The sequence below is a fragment of the Nycticebus coucang genome, chromosome 3 (assembly GCF_027406575.1).
Source record: "Nycticebus coucang isolate mNycCou1 chromosome 3, mNycCou1.pri, whole genome shotgun sequence".
Taxonomy (NCBI): Eukaryota; Metazoa; Chordata; class Mammalia; order Primates; family Lorisidae; genus Nycticebus; species Nycticebus coucang.
The window spans coordinates 77,571,944-77,583,731 of NC_069782.1; the positions used below are offsets into that span (position 1 = coordinate 77,571,944).

At 39.3% G+C, this 11,788-nt stretch overlaps 1 protein-coding gene across 3 annotated transcripts in view; it reads left to right on the forward strand.

Moving 5' to 3' along the window:
* ERCC6 (ERCC excision repair 6, chromatin remodeling factor) overlaps positions 1 to 11,206 on the forward strand; it is a 77,783-nt gene extending 66,577 nt beyond the window's left edge. For all 3 annotated transcript variants that reach the window (XM_053584275.1, XM_053584274.1, XM_053584273.1), the window contains 6 exons: positions 187 to 281; positions 2,227 to 2,372; positions 2,455 to 3,156; positions 8,619 to 8,823; positions 9,400 to 9,478; positions 10,633 to 11,206. In XM_053584275.1, coding sequence (XP_053440250.1) covers positions 187 to 281; positions 2,227 to 2,372; positions 2,455 to 3,156; positions 8,619 to 8,823; positions 9,400 to 9,478; positions 10,633 to 11,052 — 1,647 coding nt within the window. In that variant the 3' untranslated portion in view covers positions 11,053 to 11,206. The remainder of the gene's footprint in view (positions 1 to 186; positions 282 to 2,226; positions 2,373 to 2,454; positions 3,157 to 8,618; positions 8,824 to 9,399; positions 9,479 to 10,632) is intronic.
* Positions 11,207 to 11,788: the final 582 nt, after the last annotated feature.

Sequence of the window (11,788 nt, forward strand, 5' to 3'; positions counted from 1 at the left end):
CCCACGTAGAGCGTCTTTGTCACTTGGCTGTTTATCTTCCTTCATAGCCCTTAGGTGTATCTGGCCTCATTAGCCAAAGTTGTACCTCTGAGAGTGAAAAGAGGTGACCAGCTATCTTTGTTTCCTTTAGTCAGAAGCGCTTGTTGCTGGCGAGGGCTCTAGTTGTGATGTCTCTCTGTGCTGCAGGCCCGGGAGCGAGCGTGGAGAATAGGCCAGAAGAAGCAGGTGACTGTATACAGGCTGCTGACTGCTGGCACCATTGAAGAAAAGATCTACCACCGGTTAGTGCACGTGGCTTCCACTCTTCGACTCTGTGACCAGAGTTTACAGCAGGAATTTTTTTGAAGTGCCATTTTAAGTCTTCCCGTCTTAGGGTAATAGTTACTGTAACTTGAAGGATATAGCTGTCGTTTTTTGTTTTGTGTTCTTTTCTTTCCCATTAAAATAAACTTAGATGGCTTATTATGTGTTTTTAAGAATTGTTTTTGAACCTGATAATGTTTGTGTGTTGTTCTGCTTTAAGGATCACTTATGTGCAAACTTCATATTGATTATCCTTTGAGAGACATATTCCATATACTCTCATGTGCCACTTTCAGAAAAATTTTTAAGAGTGACAAAGTCATATGCTACCATACTGGTTTTTAATTAAATACACCATGCAGGTGTGATCATGTGGGTGTCTTGGTGGTCTTTGACTCGGAGGCCCCTTAGGGACACCCATTTCTTCCTCTGTCTTTCTGTATAATGGCTAGGGGATTTTAGGTGATAGTAACTTCAGCAGTAGAGGCAAGGCATTGCCAGCTTCTCTTCCTCCCCGGTCATGGCTTCTGCAGGAAACTCCCTGCTCTGCACCATGCACTAGGTCACTCCTAGAACGTTGCATGTTCTTCAAGGGCCTGTTGTGAGAGAGAGCAGGAGAGGAGTTGAATCCTGTGAGAAGAGAGCGTCCTCTTAGAGATATAGGCTTCAGCCTGGAGAATAAAAGATAATGACGCAGGAAAAGTGACTCCCAATGCTGGGAACCACTTGAAATCCAAAGAACTGCTTGGCTTTGCTCAACAAAGAATTCAGGAACAAGCCAACAGTATAAAGTGAAAATGAGGTTTATTTAGAAACTATGGAAAGTCTACTTCAGAGACAGAGCAGAGACTGGCTGTCCCTGCAGAAGAGAACCAGTCCCCTGGTTCCTGTTGTCTTTCTGCTTATTCAGCGGGCTAAACAAGAGAAGGAATAGTCATGGAAGGGGCGCTATTCCTCCACCATCTTGGTTCTAACTAGTTGGAACTTGCCCTGCCTCCATTCTGTTTTGATCAGGACAATTTGAAATTTCGTCTTGAGACTTCCTGACTCAGGTACTACTACAGTAATGCCCAAGGCATCACCTGTGGCAGTGCTGTACCCAAAGCAGCACCTGTCACTTCCCTGTCTCAATAGGGAGGGGACAGTGCTGCCTTGCGGAGATCCCTGTATGATAGTGATGATGGTGTGGTGTCAGGAGAGTGGACCAGCAGGTGGAAGCTAGAGGGGACCGGTTAGATTGAAAATATTGCAAAGCTGATGTCAGGGAGTTTTCTGAGCCTCACCACAAGCAGGGAAGGGCAGGGGAGGGCACTCTTGGTCTGAGAGTCAGGGAGGCTAAGTCCTTGGAGCTCAGAGAGGCTGTGAGTTACATGTGCCAAAGGTATTTCTTGAAATGTGATGGATCTCAGAGATTAAAAAGGCTTACTGGATGTATATAATGATGTATTATTTGTTTTTTTTTTAAGAGACAGAATCTCACTTTGTTGCTCTTGGCAGAGTGCTATAGCATCACAGCTCACAGCAACCTCCAGCTCTTGGGCTCAGGTGATTCTCTTGCCTCAGCCTCCCGATTAACTGGGACTACAGGTGTCTGCCACAAAGCCGGGCTATTTTTTTTGTTGTAGTTTGGCCAGGGCTGGGTTTGAACCCACCACCTTTGGTATATGGGGCCGGCCCCTACTCACTGAGCCACAGGCACTGCCCAATAAGGTATTATTTCTAATTTAAGTTTTGTAAAACATGCAAGACCATCTGATTGTTATATACTTCCCAAATTGTAATTTTCCAAGGCTGAAAGTTTGGGAGCTTATTTAGCCATTCATGCAGCTGCTATCACATTTCTCTGATATTGTTTTATTTTGAATTTTGAGGTAGACCTCCTCTGAACATTGTCTTATACCAGTTTAATTTTTATTGTTTTAGACAAATCTTCAAGCAGTTTTTGACAAATAGAGTGCTGAAAGATCCGAAACAGAGACGGTTTTTCAAGTCCAATGATCTTTATGAGCTGTTTTCTCTGACTAGTCCAGATGCATCCCAGAGCACTGAAACAAGTGCTATTTTTGCAGGTATTACATAAAATCATTTAATATGAACTAATCAATAATATAAGAATTATGAATATATTAACCATGTTATTCCTCTTTACAGGAACTGGTTCAGATATTCAGACACCCAAACGGCATTTAAAAAGAAAAATTCAACTGACCTTTGGAATAGACCATGATGTTCCCAAATGCAAAAAGTTCCCTCATTCTCACACATCTGCAAATGATGCTACATCATCTGAAGAGAAATCTAAGACCATAGAAGCTAAAGTAAACGCAGTGACTTCTAATCAAAGAGATCTTTTAAAAGATGACCCTCACATGAGCAGCAGTGTAACTAGCAGCAGTAGGCTTGGAGAAGAGACAAACACAGTGTCTAGAACAGAGGAGTCATCAGTGATAAGTGGAAATGGGGAATGTTCAAATTCTTTAAGGATCAGTGGCATATCCAGGCCATCTGGTGAAAAAAGCCTTGATGAACAGCAGGATCTTTCTAATAAAAGAGAGAGTAGTCAGGTTCAGACAGAACCGCTTTGCGATAATGAACAAATGGAAAATAATTTTTATAAGCATAAGTCAAAAACAAAACATCAGAGCGTGGCAGAAGAAGAGACCCTGGAGAAACATGTGGGACAGAAGCAAAAGCCTAAGAGCTCTAAGCATCGCCGAGATGCCAGGTTTGAAGGAACTCGAATTCCACACCTGGTGAAGAAAAGGCAGTACCAGAAGCAAGAAAATGACAAGAGTGAGGCCAAGGAACAAAGCAATGATGATTATGTTTTGGAAAAGCTATTCAAAAAATCAGGTAATCCTTTTGCTGCATTTCCACAGGGGTGCTAGCAACAGAAACAAGGAGGCTGTTTCTAGTAGTAGCCTGTCACTGACAGTGCACAGTGGGTGGTCACCCAGCAGTGCTTTTCTTCAGAAACTCAGATTTAAAATGTATTGACCTGAAGACCTTCACTTTCTTGAAGTTATCCTGTGAGAAAAATAGTTTTTTTTGAGACAGAGTCTCACTATGTTGCCCTCGGTAGAGTGCAATTCTTGGGCCTAAGTGATTTTCATGCCTCAGCTCCCCAAGTAGCTGGGACTACAGACACCTGCCACAACATCCAGTGGTCTTGCAAAATAGTTTTTAATGCTATGAAGGTAAATTTCTGTTTTTTGGTCTTGTGTCATCTGTGCTTTTATTGCCATATCCAAAGGACATGAATATTTACTCATGTGTTTTCTTCTAAGTTTTAGTAGTTGTAGTTCTTACATTTAGGTTTTGATCCATTCTGAGTTAATGTTTGTGTTTGGTGTGAGGAAAACAATAGTACTTGACTTATAGCCACTTACAGGAGGAGTAAGATGTGTACTCCCTGAATACCAATGGGTGCTTTCATTATATGTGGTATTTATCTGGTTTTTCCAACCACAGGAGGTTAAAGTGACAGATCATGGGGGAGAGAGATAGGAGTATGGCTAGAGGCAGGCATCCTAGAAGAAAAGCGGATAGCTAACTTATTAAGGGAGGAAAAATTAGGAGTAGTTGCTCAAGACCACGGAGGACATACAACCCTGCGCAGCTTAGCCATCCCTGGAAATGCCATTTTGTTCAGCCCTTAGCAGTCACTGTGTTCACTGTGATGGCCTTGAGTTTCCAAAGATTGCTGTTCATGTCATTCATAAGTTTAGCAAGGCAGGTGTATGTATGGTATTTCAGAAAGACTTTTATTTAGCATTGTTAAATCTTTTTGTTAATTTATTATTCCGAAATAATTTCAGACTTAAAGAAATAAGATTAATAGTACAAAGAACTCCCCTGTATCCTTAACCCCAGTTGTTGACATTTTTCAGCATTTGCTTTATCATTCACGCACACGTACGTTCACGCGCACGTCTTTGGCAGGACTGCCACAGAAGTGACGTTGTGTCTTTCTCAGGATAGCTATCAGGAGGCATGTGTTGTTGGTTTGCCCTGTTGTGGGTTAGCTTTATGATCACTGGGTTAAGTGAGGTCTGCCAGGTTTCTCAGCACTGAAGTTAATATTTTTCCCTTTTTAATTTATTTGTGCTTTGAAGGATTGTACTTAAAGACTGTAAATATCCTGTTTCTCAGCAAACTTTTATCCATTAGTTAACGTCCATTGATAATTCTTTCGTCTGTCAGTTATTACTACAGTGGTTGCCAAATGGTGCTTAACATTCAAAGGAAAGTTTTCCTTCTCCATTATTTATTTATTCATTTATTTTTATATCAATATGGATTCACGGATTCTTTTTTCTTTTCATGACTATGATCTATTAGTCATAGTATTGTGATTACTCACATTATCTAGGATTTGCCTAGTGGGACCTCTATCAGGCTCGCTTCCTTGTCCCTCTGACATGTCCTCAACTATACCTTGAGCACCTCTTTAACTTCCTGGCACACTAATTTGTATTTATTCTGCCCCTGCCTTAGAGTCAGCCATTTCTCCAAGGAATCCTGGAGAATGATATTTAGGAATAAAGATCTCAGTTCTTAAGAGTGTTGATTGCTACTAGTGTGGGTGACCATCACATTTATACAAGGGAACTACCTAAGGCTGGAAAAGGCCTCCCAGAAGGATGAAAGGAAACATGCCTGGTACTCACCTACAGCAGGGGATAAAGCCTCTTCCTACCATCCAGGCTGGAAAATATAGTTTCATAGGGCATTGGGTATAGTGCAGAGTAGAGGTCTTGCATCAATAGTAGGAAATGATTAGCCATACAGGGAGCACAGCTTCAGCCCCACCTGAATGTTAACAGAAATACTTAAATACCAAACACCCAATAAGATAATATTCACTAATGTTTGACACCCAATTAAAAATTGTTGGACATACAAAGAAGTGGGAAAATGTGATCCAAAATGAGGAGAAATCCTCTAGAATGGCTGGAGTCAAAAAAATACAGTGGAACCTCTAAGTTGACCCACAAGAGACTGTAACAAACTGGTCAACATAAGGTCAGGTTAAGGAACTAGGCCTGCTGTACTGAAACATACATGTGGTACATGTCCAGTCTGTGAAAATTAGGTCAACTTAAGGAGGTGGTTGATGCAGGGAGGTGGTCAACTATGGAGGGTCTACTGTACTAAGTGTGGTAAAGATGTGCAGAAATTGGATCTCTTATACGCTGCTAGAAATCTCCAATTAAAAATCTGATGCAATCACTTTTGACAGCAGTTTGGCAGTTTTTGCTGCCGAATTGGTATCCAATTGTGTGCTAGATCAAAAGCATACATAGGGTTTTTTTTTTGTTTTTGTGTGATAATGCCCAGCTTCCCCTCTGTAAAGTTTGTATCAAATTTGTCACCAGCAATATACACATCTATTGCCAAGCAAGTGTTGTTATACTTTTCATTTTTGCCAGTGTGATAGGTGAGAAACTATCTCATTTTAGTTTTAATTTGGATTTATTTTAGTATGAGTGAAATTTAACAAGGTTATTCATGTCTTTTTGTGTGTGTGAATTGTCTGTTCATGTCTTTTACCCTTTTTCTGAATCAGGTTTTTGGGCATTTTTTCCCTCCTTGATTTTAAAGAGTTTTTTATGGGCCAGGCGTGGTGGCTCACGCCTGTAATCCAAGTACTCTGGGAGGCCGAGGTGGGTGGATTGCTTGAGCTCACGAGTTTGAGACCAGCCTGAGCAAAAGTGAGACCCCGGTCTTTACTAAAAATAGAAAATCTGAGGCAAGAGGATCACTTGAACCCAAGAGTTTGAGGTTGCTATGAGCTCTGATGCTATGGATGACAACTTGAGACTGTGGCTTCAAAAAAATAAAAATAACAGTGATAAATAATAGAGTTCTTTATGGATTAGGCATGTTAACTTTTCATTTTTAATATCTATTACAAATATTGTCTCATAGTTTGTCTTTTTTACTTGTGATTTTTTGCCTATGAAACATTTTAAAATATATGTAATCAAATTTATCAGTCTTATCCGTTACTAATTTTGAGTCATTGTTCTGACTTTTCTACATATTCATATTCTACAGAATTCATGTACGATAGGAATTCACCATGTTTTCTTGTACTACTTGTATGGTTTTATTGTTTACATTTAGATATTTGATCTGTTAGGATTATGAGATATGGATTTTGTATTGCCTTGTTACAATAACTCCCCAACTTTCCTAGCATCATTTATTTAAAATTTGTCCCCAGTGAGTTAATATGCTACCTTTATCATGTTATATCCTTCCATATGTAGTGGGGTCTATTTCCAGACTTTGTGACCCACCTCCTATTTCATCTATTCCTGCTGCAGCACCAGACTGCTAGAATTTAAGTGTTCTGCTGTTCAGTAGGGTGTCACTTTGCCTTTTCAGTGTTTTCCTAGCTATTCATGCATGTTTGTTTTTCCATGTGAACATTAGTATCAGTTTGTCTAGCTTTATAGAAAGGGTTGTATTTGTATTGGGATTGCAATAAGTTAACTGAGGAAGAATGGCTATTGTGTCATTCCAGTTAAGAACAAGGGATGTCTTTATATTTGGTCAAGCCTAATAATACGTCTTTCCAGGAGTACTTCTAAATTTTCTCAGTGTAGCCTTTACATATTTCCTGGGCTTAAAGAGTTTCATCTTTTTTATAAATGGAATTCTATCTTTTTATTGGCATTTGTTTGTGAACAGAAAGGTGGGTTATAAGTTTCTATATGTTAATTTTATATCCTTTTATTTTTATGAATTTTATTTTTTAAGTTTTATTGATTTTTCTAGGTATACTATCATTAAAGGACTCAAAGTTTCACTTTTCCGTTTTCAATTTGTCTTTTAACCAATCTACCTTTTCTAATTTCACTTGGTAAATGTGAAATAAATGTTAAAGAGTGGAGATAATGGTATCTGATCTTTCTCATTCTTGGTGGAATAGCCTCCAGTGTTTACCCATTGAGTGATAGGTAAGACTGTGGTATATGTTTTATTATATTAAGGAATATCAATTCCCAGTTTCCTGAGTGTTTTTTAGCAGGCATGGATGTTGAATTTTGTCAAAGGCTTTTCAAGATCTATAGAAAGTTTATCTGTGGAGTTAATAAACCATTTTAGGTTTATCACATACTAGATTTTTAAATATTAAACCAACTTGAATTCCTAACTTGAATTCTTAACTTCTACTTGATCTTATATTTTGTCTGGTATTATATTTTGTACTTTTCTCATTTATGTTCATATGTTATGTTGGTTTATAGTTTTCTTTGTACTGGGTTTTTCAGGTTTAATTGTCAGTATTACACTTGTTTCATAAAAAGGACTTGGAAACTTTCATTTCACTTTCAGTTCTCTGAATTTATGAAGCATTGGAACTATCTGATTTTTTAAGATTTGTTGAAATTCTTCTGTGAAACTATCTGGGCCTGATACTTTTTTGTAAGGTAGTTCCTTGGTAACTTCCTCTATTGCTTCTACCGTTACTGGTCTGTTTTCCCAGGATATGCATATATTTTGTCTAGTTTTCAAGTTTGCATACAAGTATGTAAAGTACTCTTATAATGATTTTTAAAAAAATTTACTTCCATTTCAAGATAAGTTCCCCCTGGTCATTTACAATTTTGTAAATTTATTTTTTCTTTTTTAATTGTTTAAGCTAAGCTAATGGGTTGTGTGTTTTATGATTTTTTTCAATAAACCAGGACTTGGATTATTAATTAGATCCATGATTATTCTCTGCCTCATTTGATTTTTGCATTTATCTTTATTACTTCCTTCCTTTGCTTTTATTTTTGCTATATTTAGGTTTTTTTGGCTTTTTTTATGGCTTTTTTACTTGGAAGTTTAATCCATTTATTTTTATTCTTTCATTTTTATTGGTATAAGTATTTAAGGCTTTGAATTTGCCACTAACACTACATTAAATGTATCCCAGTGATTTGGGTGTGTAGGATTTTCATGGTTATTATTTTGTAGAAATTCTAGCATTTTCATTTCTATTTTTCCCTTTACAAAAAAGTTTATTGATAGAAGGTTTTTGCTTCCTTTCCATGTAGCAAGAAAGAGGTTAAATGTTAAAGTTCTTGTTAAAACATTGTGCTTCAGTTGCTTTTAAACAGGGATAAGTGGCTACCTCTGCCTTAGGGTCGCTGTGAGTGTAACTAGAAATGGCATTTGTCAAGTTTCTGGGCCATAGTAGCCCCTTGGTAAACAGCACCTAAAAATGTTCGTTATTTTTCAACTATCACAGCACTAGACTATACAGAGGAGAAGAGTACCTTGTGTACAGACTGAGCTGTTTCCTTTGTTGTCGTTAGTTGGTGTGCACAGTGTCCTGAAGCATGATGCCATTATGGATGGAGCCAGCCCAGACTACGTGCTGGTGGAAGCAGAAGCCAACCGAGTGGCCCAGGATGCCTTGAAAGCACTGAGGCTCTCTCGTCAGCAGTGTCTGGGAGCCGTGTCTGGTGTCCCCACCTGGACTGGCCACAGGGGAAGTTCTGGCGCACCAGCAGGAATAAAGTAAGGGATTGTTGCCCACAATGCCTGTGACAGTCAGGGCCGGCGTGGGTGCTAATACTCTGTTGTACCTGCAGTAATAGAAAATCCCGCCGGGAGAGACTGTGTATGCCAGACCTGGGTGACTTAGGCTGCCTTCTTCCTCGCTTTTATCTCCTTTTTTCCAAAGTGACTTTTCATGGGAAGAAGAAGTTATCAGTTTTGTTTGAGAGATAGTGTCATTAAAAATAGTAAAAGATACAGATAATGATTACATTTTAATAAGATAATTAGCTGGTTTACAACAATCAGTAATTACTGTGCCATTCAGTATGCTCTTAGAATAATTTTCTAAAAGGGTGATTTCCATTATATGTTGAATGAAGCTATTGAGTGGTTCCCATTCAGAGATGCAGAGGTTGCTTCCCATGAGGGCGCAGTGCAGGGATCTGGGGACTGGAGCAAAAATGACACAGCTGTGAAAGAACAGCCGTGCAGATGACTGTGTTTCCAGGAGGAGGATAGTGGTTGATAGGGTGTTATGATCTCTAAGTCACAAAAAGAAACATTTAATCTACTGTGATTCTTCTCTTTATTTAGGAGTAGATTTGGTCAGAAAAGGAATTCTAACTTTTCTGTGCAGCGTTCTCCTTCGACCTCTCCAACAGAGAAGTACCAGGTAATGTGATAGCTTTTCTGCTTTTTGGGGTGAGACTGGCTTGATTGAAGTGCCGTGAAAATTTTACCTGATTTCAGATGTGAAGAAAAAGGGTATTGCTGGTGTATTGACACCTGATACTGTGTGGTATGCTCTGATTTGTGATACACTTTGATTTTAATTTCAAAGAGCCACCTAACTTCCCAAGAGACAAAAAAAACCTTTAACCTGAGATCCGTGGCAGTTTGTGTGCTGCCCTCAGTGCCTAACACAGTGATCCGATGTCACTGCTGGCACAGCCTGCCCCATCCGGAAGGGAATTGCCAGCTCCAGATACCACTGCCCTCTGGAAGGAAGGGCCAGAAAAGCACACATGCCAGTAGCTGGAGCAGCGTGCCATCTCCCTGTTCGAGCATGCCCTGCGGTACTGCAGTGCCCTCAGTACTCCAGTGAGGGAAACTGGGCTAGACTGCATCACCATTCAGTACTTTTGTTGGTCTTTCTGATTAAGGATTATGTTAGAATTCCCTGGTTCAGACTCCAATTTTAAATTAATATTAGCACATTTAGGAAAAGAGAACCTTTTTGACTTCCAATGTTAGGTGCTTTTAGCAGTAGGGATTTGAGGCCCTTCTATAGTTTGTTTTGTGTTGTTTTAAAGAAACTCACTTTAGGTGTGAATAGGAAAAAGATAAAGTAGGTAAAGGATAAGAAGACTTAAAAGGGAAGGAGAATAAATACACCCTTGATAAGTAGATAGTTCCCTAACCACAGCATGTGGGTCAGGGTCCATTTGAAAGGAAGAACCGCCCACAGGCACTGCAGGTTGTCCCAGGCCTCCTAGAGACAGATTTCCCAAGAACCTTGCTTGGGAGCTGGCCTCTTCCACTCTGTCTTTTCCCTCTCTCCTTCGACAGAATGGTGACAAAGGGAATGGCTCAGTTGTCCTTTCTTTTTATTTTGATTGTTTTTAGGACGTGCCTTTTAACAGTGGGAGGATTGAGTGTTTGACTCTCCTCCTTCCCTTTTGTGATAGATGGAGTCTCAGTCTTGCCCCATCAACCTGTCTACCCTGGCACATGTGGTATCTTGTGGCCTGTCACAGCCTTTAGGGAAGTAAGTAGGAGCATAAACTAAAAACTAATTATATCAGTGTACCGATCTTCTTTTTCCAGGATGGCACAATGAAAAAGGAAGGAAAAGATAACGTTCCTGAGCATTTTAGTGGAAGAACAGAAGATGCAGAGTCTTCATCTGGGGCTCTCACCTCATCCTCACTCTTGGCAAGAATGAGAGCGAGAAACCACCTGATTCTGCCAGAACGGTTAGAGAGTGAAGGTGGGCACCTTCTAGAGGCTTCTGCCCCACTGCCCACCACAGAGCATGATGACCTTCTGGTGGAGATTAGAAACTTTATCGCTTTTCAGGCCCACGTTGATGGCCAGGCCAGCACTCGGGAGATACTGCAGGAGTTCGAGTCTAAGCTGTCTGCATCTCAGTCTTGTGTCTTCCGAGAACTGTTGAGAAATCTGTGCACTTTTCATAGAACTTCTGGCGGTGAAGGAATCTGGAAACTCAAGCCTGAGTACTGCTGAACGTGTTGCTTCCTCAACTTACGGTTCACTTTTTCTGATGGAAATTTGTGATTATTAATCTCATTAATAATCATGTGTTTGTTGACTGAAGTTGGCTCCACTTGATACTTTACATGATAACTACCTCAAAATTAAAACTTTAAGGAAGAAGAAATTCTTCTTTGAAACTCAGAAGTTTTAATAATGGTAACTAAAGGAGAAAATACTTGGATTTTTTTTTTTTTTTTTCTTTTTGGTACTCTTAATTATGTTATAAAATCAGGAACCTAGCATTTATTCCTCGGAGCACCTTTGTTCCTTTACCCAAAAGACGCTGCCAGGGAGCACATTTAGAAATCTGCAGAACAGAAATCTCAAGAATTCTTTTTATTGGTGCTAAAAACAGGTCTTATATTCAGTCAGACTCAATTCAGTGATTAATTCGTCAATATCTGGTAACATCGTTATTTCAACATATAACTTTTAAACATTTCAATGTATAGTTTGCTGTCCCAAAAAGATCAGATTTATCTGTTATTTATAAAGGATCCTCTTTTTAAGGTATTGTTAAAGTACTGTCAAATTGGCAGGTATTTTTGTCATAAAACATGAAATAGTGGGGTAATAAATGATAATGATATGTATTTGTGGAAAGTTGTAGTGTATTCAGTTTACTATGACTTTATTTTAAGCAAAAGACATCCTTTATCCCCCGTCATGACTCTTGGTTTTAGGAAAATGAAACGTGTTATCATTT